Here is a 16,123-nt window from a genome sequence, read left to right on the forward strand (position 1 = left end):
ATATACACACACACACACACATATATATATATACATATATACATATATATACATATATATATATACACATTCATATATATATATATTATTTATATATATATTATTTATATATATTATATTTATATTATATATTATCAATACCCATCAAATGAATATTTACTATTTTTTAAGTATTTTTTTCTTCTCAGTATGTAGAGTGCAACTCTAGTTCTCAGCTAAGAAGAACAGAGCTTGTTTAATAGCTCTGTTTCTTTTCCTTCGTAAATGTCCGGCGTGTCGGAGGGAAGGGCGATATTGTGCGTATTCGTTGGACAAGATTTATGCGACAGAGTCGCGTGTAAGTTGAGGCATCGGACAGCAGCCAAAGTACGTATAGACACGCAGATATTAGTTGCGCGATAAACGCGCTCGCGCTCTGTAACTGCCGCATCAATTTAACATACCGCCATAAAACAAATGTATCGCGTGCCTGTCATAACAAGCTCGCGGTGGCGCGTTACGTCTCGCTGCGTCGGTTTATTTAAAGTCAAAGTACTAGGACGATTGGCCAACGAGAGGCTACGGGCAGGTGCGCGCGTTTCCTGCGATCGGCGGGACGTCCTGGAGCATCGATTGACGCGCCGTCCTTGTGCATATTTGTCGGTTTTCCCGACGGACACCACGCACGGTGGATCGAATCGTCGATAAATTGATCGTCGAGCTCGCAAGTTCCGCGCAAACGACTCAATCAGGACACGTGAATGCGCATTTTCGCGATAAGTTCCCATTGGGACGTATAATTATAATTCTCCTTCGAGAGGATGCGAGAATTGCGAGCCGCGATCATGTGAGAGTTATACATTTTTGGCTTTTAAGGGGTTACACCACTCCACCCTCTTAAAGTGAATCAGTGAAACATTATTGAAAGCAGTAAATATACACTGATTTACAGCTAGGGTAAACTCGGATAAGATGGCCATACTTTTTTTAAAAAAACACATTTTTTATTGTTACTTCTTAATAGCGTTTGGCACATTACTTCGCTGAAGCATACAGCACATAATACTATCAGAGTTAAAAGGAAAATAGTTCAGTGAAATTATTTATTACAAAAATATCAAAACATGAACATTGGTCATCTTACCTAAATGTTTAAGACAAGATGGCCATAAGGAATAGATGACCCATTTTATGTTTAATATTATGTACCTATTATTTTATAAAATAATGAAAAAAACATAATTTGACATATTCACTTTATAGGATATTTAATACATATTATTTGTGAAAAATATAATATACATATAAAATAGAAACCTCTATTAACTAAAACTTAAATTTTAAATCCAATTTTTGATCAAAACATATTACACATAAGATTTAATTACTGTAATATTGAAAGTAATTTTCTAAATATAACGAATTTTGTTTTACAAATATTAGGATGATAGTGGACCCAAAATGTGAGTGAAAGACGACTATAACAGTACTTGTAAACAAATAGTGAAAGTGAAAATAAAAATGCATGTTATATTATAATTTACATACCTACTTTATGTATCTAACGTTGATTGCGATATCTTAACTGTAATTCGACGTTACAGCAAGTTTTCGTACATGAGAAATTTTACAGGTAGTCAAAAATATAGTATAATATTCATAATCTTGCTATTTCGAAAAATGTACGCATATACACTACGATAAATATCGATTATTTTTGTGACTGATTACACAATCGCAATGTTTTGCAATTATTAGAGAAATTACAGCCTATGGCCATCATTTCCGAGTTTACCTTATAAGTACAGCACTGAAACTGCTCAGTGCTATACTTATAACTGATATCAGTGACTATTCACTTATTTACTTTAACCTTGCAGTCGTCGCGCTACTTTTCGAACGAGTCGACGCATGGGATCTTGAGAAATCCCAATATAAAAAATTATTTTATATCTTTTATGTTGAGAACTTAAATATTTTTTTTATTTAATTAGGATTTTGGGTTCATGTGAAATATAAGAAAAGACTATTTTAGATATAATATTCTCTTAAAGACCCCATACGACGACTGTAGGGTTAAGAGAGAAGTGTCCGAAAATTAAGCGTATTTTTAGAAATTTTTTGTGGGCAAACAAAGAAATGAATCGAAAATCCCTTTGGTAGATTTTATTGTACATGTTTTAAAGTGTATATTTAACTTTTTATGTTAACATATATTATAAAATGGCGGCGCTAGAACCTTGTTAATATGAGCGTGTTTTTCGGAACGGGGTTCCGGGACTTGCAACATAAATGTCGCAAATATTGATTTAGAACAAAAAACCAATTTTTGCCGTCATCTACATGCCAATAACTAGAAAAGTGCGTAAGGGATTTTTAAAATATCTATTTTTATAGAAATGACACGCATTTGAAGAAAAAGTTTTATTTTGTACCCTAAAAATTTCGTCGAAAATTGTTTATAAAATGCGTAATTTTCAATATATATGAAAAATCCCTTACGTACTTCTCTAGCTATTGATATGTAGAGGACGGAAAATTTTGGTTTTTTGTTCTAGATCAACATTTGCGATACTTGTGCTGCAAGCCCCGCGCCCCGTTCCGCTCATGTTGACAAGGCTGTAGCGCCGCCATTTTGTAATATATGTTAACATAAAAATTTGAATATACACTTTAAAACATGTACAATAAAGCCTTCCAAGCGGATTTTCGATTAATTTCTTTGTTTGATCACAAAAAATTTTCCAAAAATACTTAATTCTCGGACGCTATACTCTCTTAAAGTGAATCAGTGAATAGTCACTGATATCAATTATAAGTATAACACTAAGCAGTTTCAGTGCTGTACTTATAGCTGCAAATCAGTGTATATTTACTGCTTTCGATGACGTTTCACTTTAAGAGAGTAGAGTGGTGTAACCTCTTAATACAATTTGAATTGAAACAAATTTTAAGAGATTAAGTGGCCGCATGTAGACGGCGACGGCAGTGTTTGCGGATCCTCATGTGTACGAAAGAGAGAGAGAGAGAGAGAGGGGGGGGAGGGGGAGGAAGAGAGAGAGAAAAAAGTATAATATTATTTTCAGTATATATAGGTGGACGTTTATTTTTACCGCGCGGTCGCGACTTATCGCGGCTCTGCTTAACGTTAACGGTGTGCGTCCCCCGTCAATTATTATTCTTGGTTCCTTATTTTCGTCTGGTGGCCGACTTGACGCCCCCGACGTACGTTAAACTCCACGCCACGCGGATTAGGTGCCGTCGGGCGGCTGCTGGACCTCCACTCCACGAGACGTCGAACACGGGCGAGGCGTCGCGACGCGCCGCCGAGAATCCGTCTGGATCCGACTCTTTGAGTCGAACGAGAGCGAAATCTCGAGAAACAGACAGTAATAACGATAACATAGTGATAATAATTTTGTGAGATTTTTATAGAATTTGCGCGTGACACACGGAAAAAAAAATTGGGTTGGATTAACCGAATTTCTGGTGAAATATGAGTAAACCAGAAATTTCAGTTGAATTTGCCAGAATTCTCTTGAATTCAGCGAGATTTCTGGTTAACTCGCACAGCATTCTGGCAGCTTCAGCCGAGATTCTCTGATTTGTTCGTGTCTTTTTTACCAGAAATTTGATTGGTCCAACAAAATGTTTTTTTTTTCATGTACGATCTTTACGAAAGATCGCGACACTTTGATCTCGAACATCAGGAAATAATCGGCATTCATTGGAAAAATATGTCTTCCAAGAATTACTGCAAAAAACAAATTTTTTTTATTGGATCCCGATGCGTTGCGAAGCAACCTTCTTTTTTCATTCAAGCAACCTTCTTTTATCTCATTGAAAAAGAGATGTGTTGCAATCCTTCTCCCACTGGCTGTGTCTGAAGGATCATATTTATATTGGAACAGATTTTGCAAACCGCAGTTCTCTTCCCTCTCTCCGTTTCTCTCTTTCTCTCCCTCTTCAGCGGCAGCTCACGGCTTATTACGTGCGTGCGTCGTAGCTAATGAGAGCTTATCGCGTGCAATTAACCGGCGAGGCCGTTGCAAAGCAACAGGTGCCGCCGCATAGTCGTGTACTTTGTAATTTTAGAGACGCGCCGCCTCGTCATGTAATTCGACGGCGGCGAGATGTGCGAGGCGAGATCGCGGCCCTCGAGTTCGCCCCGGAGGTTCTCCGTTCCGCGGAGGGAACATCGCGGAATCGCGAGTGCCTTCCCGGCGCTTGGTCTCACCTGCGTGCACGGAAGACGGAGAAAACGGGTGCTGAGAGAGTCTCGTTCTCTCTCTCTCTCTCTCTCTCTCTCTCTCTTTCTCTTGGAACTGCGTCGCTCTCCTCGGTCGGTCTCTCGGATTCCGGTCGGAGAAGCCGCGGATTTCCGCGGCGCGTAAAAATAATTTCGCGGCGGAATAAAAGGAAACGAAGGGAGCGCGCGGCGCGGAGATGCCGACGCGCGGAATCCGTCGCTTTTCCTCGTGTTTCTTACACCGGGTGCCCGGACGAAAACAGCCGGCGACGTGCGGTACGGTGTGTGTATGCGTGCGTGCGTGTGTGCGTCTCTCTCTCCTGGGTATTTCATGACACAAATATCTTCTCGGCAGCCTGGAATTCCGCTTTTCCTTTTTCGCTTGTCCCGACGAACGGCGCCTTTCGTTCTCCTCTTAAAACGTGTCTCCGTGTCGCCGATAGAAACGTCCCGGCTCGCCGGCGAATTGTGCCTCTACCTCGCCTTCGATAACGAGTTTCTCTCTCTCTCTCTCTTTCTCTTTCTTGCTCTCACTCTTTCCGTCTGTCCTCATGGACGGTACATTTCGTCCCGCGATCGGATTTATCTATCGGAACAAGAGTTTCCTCGGCGGTTTCTCACGTGCGAATTTCTCGATTAATTTGAATTCGAGCTTCGTGAGAGTTGAGCGGAAGAAGGCCCGACTTCCCTCTTGGATATCCCTTTGAAATTAATTCTGAGGTTAAGATTTACTACTGTGTCCAAAAAGTAAGACCAAGTTAAAATTTTTTTTTTAAATCTTTATTATTCCAAATCTATTTTGTCGCCTTCAAAGTAATCCCCTTCAGACACAATACACTTATGCCAACGTTTTTTCCAACCCTCGAAACAGTTGTTAAAGTCCATTTCCGGAATGGCCTTCAAAGCTTTCTTCGATTCAGGTTATATCTCTTCAATCGAGTCAAAACGGTGTCCCCGGAGCGGTCTTTTGAGTTTAGGGAATAGCCAGAAGTCACACGGTGCTAAGTCAGGTGAATATGGTGGTTGTGGAACGATATGGGTCGAATTTTTAGCGAAATAGTCTCGAAGAACCAATGCAGTGTTAAATGGCGCATTATCGTGGTGCAAAAACCAAGAGTTGTCTTTCCACAATTCCGGCCTCTTTTTGCGAATACACTGAGAAAAGAATTTAGTAAATATTATCAAAATTTGGTTACTATTACTAAATGATAGACGTAAATATAGCGGGCCAAAGCTATGGCAATACTTATTAATTAATTTAGTTCTGTAAAATAAATTATTTATTTGACAGAAGTAAAATTTATTTGCTTCCAGAATATATTTGGTAAATAAAACTTATTGAATAGTTGAGCAAAATAAGCGATTTTGTAGTAGTTACAAAATTTTTGGTAGGTTCAACCAACCATCTGTAATAATAGATATTGAAACGATGTAATAGCTGCAAATGAATGAATTTTTCGTTGTGCTGCAACAAAACATACTTATACTGGTAACAAAATAGAACTCGTACCTACTGAATTTTTTATTACATGGGATATAACAATTTCATAACAATTATCAAATATCTGCTCATAACTGTAATATATTTCATATTAAATATTTAACATTAAGTAACTATTACTAAATTATTTAATTGATGTTACTGTGAATGCAATTACGTCATACTCCCGATCTATTAAATATTTGGTAATTATTATCATATTTAGTATTAGTTACTAAGGATTCAATGAATTTCTGTAACTAAATGCAGTTTGTTATAGTTACCAGTTTTTTCTCTCAGTGTACCAACTGCCTCTCGCCGCACTTTCCGCAGTAATCAGCCGGACGAATCCGTCGCAGGACACTCACATCCGCTCTCGTATCTCGATTGCCGCGTCACGACAAAGGAAAAAAGAAGTGCCCTTGGCTCGACCGATCGTCGATGCGCGAAAATCACGAACGGCACCGGAACGAATGCGCGCGGCCACCATCTTCGAGCGCTGCCGTCTGCCCACTCGCATTTATTTGCATTTCGCTCATTTAAGTATAGACTTGTTTTCGAAAATCCCGAGAGCGGAGTTACTTGCCAAAGATTGCCACGAAAGAACAGAAGTTCAGTGAAGTGCTAGTCCGGTGTATAATGATGAACGGGCCGAAAGACGTAAGAAATGAGAATTCTGCTTCGTATAGAAACTCGTATCGTGAAGCATGTCCCATTCATCCTCCACATAAACGCGCCTACACACCTCCTAAGTAGATATTTAACGTTGTCTAAACGTGGACAGGAAGTCACCGTGGCTTTTTGTTTAAGTAAACGCGCTATGCGGTCGCAATTCATAAATAGATTGATAGATAGATTTGTTAGGGGGACAGATAGATTTGATCGATGGATGCTGAGAAGAGACGCAGGAGACATAATCAACATTGCGCACGTACACTCGAAAAGAAAGACACAATGATGGCGACTACACAAGTATGACAGCTTGTTTTGTATGTAGAGTTAACTATTTATTAATTTATTATTATTTAATTCATTATTTTATACATAGCTGAGTAAATTACTTTCTAGTTATTGCAGCTAAACTTTTAGTTTGCAATAGCTTGGTTCATTCGACTTACAAGTAAACCTATTCAAGTGTTACACTCCGATTTTGATAAGCTTTTCACATGCTGTAGTCTAGATCTAAATAAGAGACATATATTTTTTTATACGTGCTTATACGACCGGTAAGAGGGTGAAACACCCTCTTGAAAAAAGTTGGTTGTAATATTTCTGAGCGAATATTATCGGAACGGTAAATAATACAAAAAAAAAGTTTCAAATAAATAATTTTATGGGTTTTAATGAGCTTTATAACAATGCACTCAGATTTTACAAAATTGAGGAGGGAAAAAGGGATTTCGGAAAAAATGATATTTTCGAAAAATCTGAGTGCATTGTTATAAAGCTCATTAAAACCCATACACCTTTTTTTGTATTATTTACCGTTTCGTAATATTCACTCAGAAATATTAAAATCGATTTTTTTAGAGGGTGTTTTACCCTCTTACCGATTATATGAAACAATATGTGTCTCTTATTTAGACCTAGACTACAGTGTGTTAAAAGCTTATCAAAATCTGAGTAACACTCGGCTACACAAATAATTTTGTTCTTTTAGCAAAATCGTCGTTGCTACTGCATATTCGTAAAAACATAAAAAAAAACTTAGTTGACGTAACTAATTTTACAAATTACTCGTTATTAGAGCAGAAGTAGACAAAATTTGTTGAGTGTATTTGTCCTAAGAATCACGTTAATTTGCTATTGATGCAAAATAATGTATCCTTAGCAAATTTATTTGCTATCGGAGGAAAACTGCAACAGTTTATATAAATCCATCATGGTTCTTATAGCAAAATAGATTCAGCAAATTATATCCAGCAAATAGTGATTACTACTCTTAACAAATCTTTTTGCTATCCATATAATAACGAAAAGATTTTGCTAAACCAGCAGAAAATTTGCTGGGCCAGCAAATTATTTTTCTCCATGTAGGTTTACTTGTTAGTTTATTCAGTTATAATTTAATTTACTCAACCGTATATATATTACAATTGTACACAAAGCTCTCTCGTAGTTGTCATCTATGCAGTTGCCATTATCATGTCTTCCTCTGAGTGTAGGAAAAACAAACGTACCGGCCGCACCAGCCGACACTTTTCTCCCTCCAATTGACGCATTACTCAAGCTGACCCGCCGTCTCGCCAGGTGCGAGGAGACGGAAGAAAAGGAAACAGCAGAGAGAGAGAGAGAGAGGGGGAGAGAGATAGAGAGAGAGAGAGAGAGAGAGAGAGAGAGAGAGAGAGAGAGAGATTATTAATTCCCACTAGCACTTTATTTTCCGCCGCAATGGCCGCGCGCCAAGTGCGAATTCCACACGACGACGAGACTTTTTCCACCCCTCCGGGGGAACCTTTTCCGATCGAATTGGCGTGTCGTACGCGCCGTCTGCCAATCGCGAGCTCGCGACAGCGTTTAAACGCACGTTCGCCTCGAGCGAATATTTCGCGTTAAATGATAAAGGAAGTCGACGGTAACCCGCAATAGGAAATTACACTCTTCCTTGCTTTTCTTCTATTTTTCTTTCATCAGAAATCATTCACGTCGGTTCCGCAATATTTTTGCTCAATCGTCATGTCACCGTTGCATTTTGCTACGTTTCTTGATCCTTCTGTTTTTGTGCAAGCTTTTTTATACTTGTAAGAGTACATTTTTATGTATACTTTTATCTTAGGGTAATTATCCCACGACAATCGTATCGTCATCTTAGGGTAACGGAGGTTTTTATTGATTAATGAGACGTTATCCTTGAAACTCACGAGATATTCAGATCTGCATCTACAGTTAGGTCTGGGTTTTCCGATTGAATCGCTCTTGTAAATATAAAGCCACCTATCGTGTGATGCGACTGAAAAACTCGCTTCTAAATTCGGATATGAGTATCTCGTTAGAGGGGAGTTTCGAGCAACGATTAGTAACGAGCGTTTCACACGTGCGCACACACACACACACACACACACACACACACACACTCGCACGTACACATAGCTGAGCGTCTTTTTTCGCAAATAAATTTACCTAGCAAAATTTCATCATGACTATTGGCGGGAGCGAGAGCGCGTGGCACGCTCTTCAGTGCCGGCTAATTATGTGGCACTCTCTTACGCCGCACAGGTGTCCACCGTCTTCCTACGTAGCTGCCAATTTCACGATGTAACGGGTGTCGTGGAGCGATAGCGGCCGCGTAGGAGTAAATTAGATTTTCAGATTGGCCTGCGCGAATTTTGGCAATTTTCTGCGAGAAAAATCCAGGATGGAATGAGTCACGTCGCGAGTACACACACACATACGCGTAGTCTGACCTCCCCCCTAAACGTGTGTGTGTCTAGTTGTTGCCTCCGAGTTGTTGATGGAAGAACGTCGAACCGCGAGATATCTCCATTCCAATTCTCAAATTTTATTTCTCGCTCTTCTGCACACAGACCGGCTGTAATATCCTTGACATTTGCTATAAGTCTAGGGCTATTATGGATTTTTACGTCACACGAGTTGTGTCTACATGAAGAGAATTGTGTGGTGGAAGTTACTGTAGAATTTTGTAACTGAGGAATAGATCGACATTCTGCGGTAATTGACTGTCCTTCCATTTCATACGTGTTACTTATATTTTAGGAATTCAAGTGTTCCATAAAAAAATTTGCTATACTTTTGGCGAAATTTATTGTGCTTTTCAACAAGATAGATCTTGACAGTCTATTTTCCTGCATTACTGCGAACATAGTAAAATCGAGAGGAATTAAAAGAAAGAGAAAACTACACGGTTAAAAAGATGTAGACAAACATAATTTGCTGTTAGCCACTTTTTCTTTGCTGCAGGAACCAATTTTCTTGCTAAGATAAAAAGAAAATCTGCTCCTGCAGCAAAAAAGTAGCTAAAGCAGTAAATTATATTTAATTGTCCATCTCTAGCAAATTTGCTGCGTTGCACTGAGAGAAAAATTATCTTAAAATCAACAAATATTTTCTTGGTGGATGCCATTAATATATCTACTTAAATCTACATTCTCTTTACTTAAATCAAATATTGTTTACTTGATTTAAATAAACAATATTTGATTTAAGTAAAGAGAATGTAGATTTAAGTAGATATATTAATGGCATCCACCAAGAAAATATTTGTTGATTTTAAGATAATTTTTCTCTCAGTGTAGACACTTTTCTTGCTATCATAGCAAGGAAATAGGTTCTTGCAGCAAAGAAAAAGTAACGTAGCGAATTATATTTAACTGTCCATAATCCTTTTTTTCCGTGTATAAAATTCTCCTCGTATACTACACATTCGTGTGTAACCGTTGACTATTAACTCAGAAGATAGCAACGATATCACATGTCGCGCTTTTTCTTTTATATGCAATTTTATTTCACGTCACCAAATACCACTCTGTCTAAACAATATTCGAGATATCGTTGCACGGAAAAAAAGGATCTACTACATATGGACAACTAAACATAATTTGCTGTAGCCATTTTTTCTTTGCTGCAGGAGCCGATTTCCTTGCTATTTCCTTGCATTTCCTTACCAATTTCTTTGGTAACTAGGAAATCTGCTCCTGCAACAAAAAAGTAGTTAAAGCAGTAAATTATGTTTAGTTATCCATTTGTAACAAATTTGCTACGTTAGCCACTTTTCTTGCTGTACATCGAGGGAAAAATTACCTTAAAATCAACAAATATTTCTTTGATGGGTGCCATTAATATATTTACTTAAATCTAAATTCTCTTTATTTAAATCAAATATTGTTTACCTGATTTAATTACCTAAACAATATTTGGTTTAAATAAAGAGAATTTAGATTTAAATAAATATGTTAATTGCACTTATCAAAGAAATATTTGTTGATTTTAAAGTAATTTTTTCTTCAGTGTAGGAGCAAATTTTCTTGTTATCATAGTAAAAAAATAGGTTCCTGCAGCAAAAAGAAGTAACACAGCGAATTATATTTAACTGTCCGCATGTAGCAAATTAGTTTGCTGCTGCAGCAAATTATTTTCTCCGTGCTGTTTCCTCGTAATAATCAACAGTCATGACGCTTGGAAGAAAGTGATAGATTGAGGATTAACCTTTACAAAGTCGGAGTAGGCCCCAATTGCTCCATTGTGGACATCGCCTTCTCGGAGAATGCCAAGGCTTACCTTTTACTGGAAACCTTCCTAAATCCAAAATTACAATCTGAGCCTTACCTAAATTAAGACATCATCAATTACACGAATATACTAATAAGACTGGCTAATAGAATAGGAATTCCGGGTCATATATAAGAAGAAGAAGAAGAATAGTCATGACGCGTGAAAATACGTAGGCACAATGTGTGTGATTGAAAAGTTCCCGTAATTCCAAGTCTAATAAATGTTAAGTCTGTCCAAGATGTCTGTCTATTAAGATTTATGGTATCAGCGATTATATTGTTATTATTTGCTTTTTGCGACGCGCAGAGACACGATACTCATTCGCGCACGCGACGTGAAGAGCACAGGACTTGTTGCGGGTCTCACAAGGAAGAGACCAAGGACTGCATCGCGGTATACACTGAGAGAAAAATGTATGATATTTGGAACTATAATGGCATAGTAAAAATATTATAGTTAGGAATATAATTTTAATAATAAATGTTACCATAATATTTGTAATATTTACAATATAAGTATAGTATAACTGACCCGTGTAAAATTTTTACCAAGAATTATAATTATTTGAAATAAAAAATATGATAAGGTGGCAAATATTGAATGGTAAGAGAAATTAACTATTTTATATAGTCAATACAATTGGAATATTTGGCAAATATAGGTACATGTAACTATATTCCCAAATTATGCTTTACACATAATAAGATGGTGACTATAAATCTATGTTCATGTTTAAATGAACTATAAATATATGTTTGAGGCCAAAACGAACTATAAAATATAATGAGATTATAGTTATTCCAATTATTCTTTTTCTCTCAGTGCACTGAGAGAAAAATGTATGATATTTGGAACTATAATGGCATAGTGAAAAGATTATAGTTAGAAATATCATTTTTATAATAAATCTCACCATAATGTTTGTAATATTTACAATATAAGTACAGTATAATGAACCCATGTAAAACTTTTACCAAGAATTATAATCATTTGAAATAAAAAATATAATAAGGTTGCAAATATTGAATGGTAAGGGAAATTAACTATTTTATATAGTCAATACAATTGGAATATTTGGCAAATATAGGTACATGTAACTATATTCCCAAAAGGTGCTTTACCATATATATATATAGAGTAATAAGATGGTGACTATAAATCTGTGTTCATTCTACTATCTTCATGTTTAGATAAACTATAAATATATGTTTGAGGCCGACTATAAAATATAGTGAGATTATAGTTATTCCAACTATTTTTTTCTCTCAGTGTAGAGGAAACGAAGGGATAAGTCATACTTCGACCTGTGCGTTACTGCTGAAAAACGGGTCGTCGGCGCGGCCGGGTTTATAAATACGATAAGATACAAAGAGTAGGAAAGGTTTTCGTCGTTCTTCCCTGCGACGAAGGGAAATCCGAATTCCAAGAGTAACGCGGCACACCTGTCGGACTCCTGAGAAAAGCGTGAGGGAGTCGATCGCGCGCACACACATACACACACACACACACACACACACGCATGTGTGCATCCTTGACGCGTTTTCCGGTCGCCAGATTCCCTCTCATTCGCTCTATTTCTCTGTCTCTGTTCCCGTCATTGTCGCACGCGTCGCGCTCGAGAGTAGTCATCGCCGATCGTCGCATCTTCACGCTCTTCTCATCCGCCTTTCCACCCGCGTCCCTCCCTCGCGAGTTCTCGCTCACTCGAGGATGGGCGAGGAGGAGGAGAAGGAGGAAGATCTCACCGGCTGAAGGAGAAGCGTTCGGTCTGGACGCGGCCCAAGTCGCTTATCCAATGAATTACAAAATCCCGAGGTTTCTGGGAAAACTTCCGGATCGCGATGCGTGTGTGTGTTCGCGTTATTATGAGCTCTCTTGGCTCGCCGTCTCATTATCGCGATTCGCGACGCGGTGGCCATCGTCACAAAAGACTCTCCCGCGAAGCACCTCGCACGCCATTAAGGGGATGCCGGAGTCAAAATCTTGACAAAATACCGACTGTTTTCTGCAAAGTTTACGTTATATATTGCGTCGGCTGCGCAGAATTACGAATCTCACAATAAATACACGCGCGAAAAAGAATCCGAGGATTGCTCAGCGTACGACAAAAAGTTTCAAAGTTGACATTTCGAGTGTTAATTAGTCTGTCAGACGCTGTCAGTTAAAATAAATATTCACCTGATCCAAATCTGTAGCTTGTATAGCTTGTGAACGCGAGTTTGCTCCTTTCAGAAAAATGTCAAGAGACATTTCTTTATCTGAATTTAGGAGCCTAAGGCTCCTGGGGAGTCGCATCATTCATCTCTTTTTAATGACGTCAGAAGCGAGAAAACGCATGCTAAAAATTCCTGCAAAATACGTCGAGATAAACAGATATATCCACAAAACGACATTTGCGATCGATTAAGTACACCTCTAAAATACTCCGTACACTTTCCTTTTGTTCTAAAAATCAATAGATAATCGGAAAATTAATATGACAAGATAATGAGGAAATTAGATTAGAAAAGACGATTGCACGTCACATTTATTTTATAATTATCTGTTGATTGTTAGAACAAAAGGAAAGTGTACTTAATCGATCGCAAATGTCGTTTTGCGGATATATCTGTTTATCTCGACGTATTTTGCAGGAATTTTTAGCATGCGTTTTCTCACTTCTGACGTCATTAAAAAGAGATGGATGATGCGACTCCCCAGGAGCCTTAAAAATATCGTGATTTTTGGACGTTTGTCGTCGACTCCAGTATTCCCTTAATAGCGCGAATCGAAACTCCGAGCCCTGACCAATCGACCAACCGACTGATCAACCGACAACCACGACGACGACGACGACGACGCGCTCGTCGAGAGTGTAACGACAGTGTACCTATACGGCACCCGCAGGTAGGCCCTGCCAGGAGGATGGGGGCCCACGATGGGGGAGTGCCACTGCTCTAACATCACTATCATGCAGCTGTTCCACGAGCTGAAGCAGCAGTTCCCCGCGCTCCCTGATCACGTCGTCTCCCAGTGCATCGCCCAGGTATACAGGTGGCCTTAGCCCATCAGGAGTGTGGCCCTACCCCCATCTCATCCAGATCCCGCGGCACGAGTGCGCGAGAGACCTGCTCGCCAACTTCATCGTTCCCGATCGCCGCGACATAACGACTAACCGTCCCTCCCGAGTCGCCTAACGTTTCGTTTACGAAACCCTCATTTAGTAATATGAGTCAACTGCCGTCTACTACTCTCTAAATTCCTCGGGGTGATACTCCACTCTGGACAATCGAGTCAAGTCGACGACTTCGAGCAATGTTTTTTCGCTCATGCACAGTGAATTTTCCACGTGATTTTCCAGTGAATCGTCGAGCGAGAACATTTCGAGTAGATGCTTGCTCCAAGCTGAATGGCGATATCAATCACTTGGTTGTTTCCCGGTGGACCTTGTGATATCATTCAGAGACTTCAACTTCATCATCGTGCGTTGTTGACTTCGCCTCAAGTAAATTCTCATTTGCTTTCAGCGAGATCTCACCCCCAAGAGATTCAGAGAGTAGCACGCCCCTCCCCCACGCATCCTCCTTCTTCCTCGACTGTGTCATGCATCGCTGAAATCGCCTGCACGAGCGTGGAACCTGTGTGTACGTTCTTGAAGTATACGCGACGTCCCGAAACTCACCGAGAGTCCCGGCTCTCGTCGTCGAGACCGGCAAGAGAGTCGCACCGAGTGGTTTTCGGGACAAATCGCACCTGCCGGATCCTATCCGGCACGTGTACGTGCTCGCGAGCGTGGCGAACGATCGCGAGAGCAATTGCGCGCGGATCAACGTGCCAGGCAAGGAGCATCAAGGGGAATACCCTCGCGAGACGCTCGCTCGTCTCGCGAGAAGAGTCGCGCGAAAGAGAGACTGTCTCCTCTCGTGTCGCTGCGTCGTCCTCTGGAGATCAGACTCCGCGGATGGACCTGGCCGGGGCTGACCCAAGGTACGTGTGCGTTGCAGAACAGTCACGACCGGGAGACATGCGCGAGAAGCCTGCGGGCCACCCAGGAGTCCCGTCCGTCACCGGGCGCCTTCCCACCGCCGCCTCCTTGCACCGGGATACAGCAGCAACCTCAGCAACCGCAGCAACAGCAACCATCGCGAGCAGCTGGAGCGGAGCAGCGTTGCTGCGCGATGAACCAAGTGCAGCGCGGCGCCGTCCTCGCCAGCAGCAACGTCGTCGGACGCCCTCATCGACCTGCATCGTTGGACATCGGCATGACACGCCGCTGCCCCGCTGTCGGCTGCAGCCGCGCAACCGGCGCGACCACGACGGCATCGTCGTCGGCGTCGTTGAGCGGCGTCGCCACCCCGACGTCTGCGCCGGCCGCCTGCACGTCACGCGGCTTCTTCGACGACTGCACCGTCAATAGCGTCGGCAACGCCAACGGCAACGCTACGCCCGGTTTCGAGCTCAACGTCAACGTCGCCTGCAGCCCCGCGGGCAATCGCGGTAAGCCCGTGTGAGAACCTGTGTGTCGGAGATCGAGGCTTGCGGACGGGAGTTTGGAGTCCAACATGTCGATTACACTGAGAGAGAACGTTTGGTACTTGTGACCGTAAAATTGCATATTATATATACAGGGTGTCTCACACTCTCCTCCGGGCATTTTGTGGAGACGTAGAACAGATTGAGGTGAACATGAAAGTCCTATACCGTTTTGCGATATTCGCAATAATTATCGAGATGTTAATTGCAGAAAATTTGTGAATGATCATGCAGGATATGGTAAATGAGTTATAATAGCGACGACTGCCGTCGTGTACTTATACTTTAGGTCAAATTGAACAAAAAAGTCCTCTATCATTTTGCAAATAATCACATAGATTTTTAATTATTAATTAAAAAAGATGAGTACATTATCACGCAAAATCGTGCAATAATCTTCTTTAATTAATAATTAAAAATCTATGTGATTATTTGGAAAATTGTAGAGGACTTTTTTGTTCAATTTGACCTAAAGTATAAGTACAACACGGCAGTCGTCGCTACTATAATTCATTTACCATATCCTGCATGATCATTTACAAGTTTTCTACGATTAATATCTCGATAATTATTGCGAATATCGCAAAACAGTATAGGACTTTTATGTTCACCTCAACCTGTTCTACGTCCCCACAAAATGCCCGGAGGAGAGTGTGAGACACCCTGTATATATA

General features: G+C 40.3%; 1 protein-coding gene across 7 annotated transcripts in view; it reads left to right on the top strand.

Annotated features, from left to right (window-relative positions):
* LOC116844507 (TGF-beta-activated kinase 1 and MAP3K7-binding protein 2) overlaps positions 1 to 16,123 on the top strand; it is a 35,542-nt gene that overhangs the window by 10,822 nt on the left and 8,597 nt on the right. For 6 of the 7 annotated variants that reach the window (XM_032816095.1, XM_032816096.1, XM_032816093.1 and 3 more), the window contains exons 2-3: positions 13,824 to 13,962; positions 14,921 to 15,413. In XM_032816095.1, the coding sequence (XP_032671986.1) occupies positions 13,855 to 13,962; positions 14,921 to 15,413 (601 nt within the window). In that variant the 5' untranslated portion in view covers positions 13,824 to 13,854. The remainder of the gene's footprint in view (positions 1 to 13,823; positions 13,963 to 14,920; positions 15,414 to 16,123) is intronic. The other variant, XM_032816099.1, reaches the window with a different exon arrangement.

This window comes from Odontomachus brunneus, unplaced genomic scaffold (assembly GCF_010583005.1).
Source record: "Odontomachus brunneus isolate Ranch 3 - 2012 unplaced genomic scaffold, Obru_v1 Obru_scaffold_042, whole genome shotgun sequence".
Taxonomy (NCBI): Eukaryota; Metazoa; Arthropoda; class Insecta; order Hymenoptera; family Formicidae; genus Odontomachus; species Odontomachus brunneus.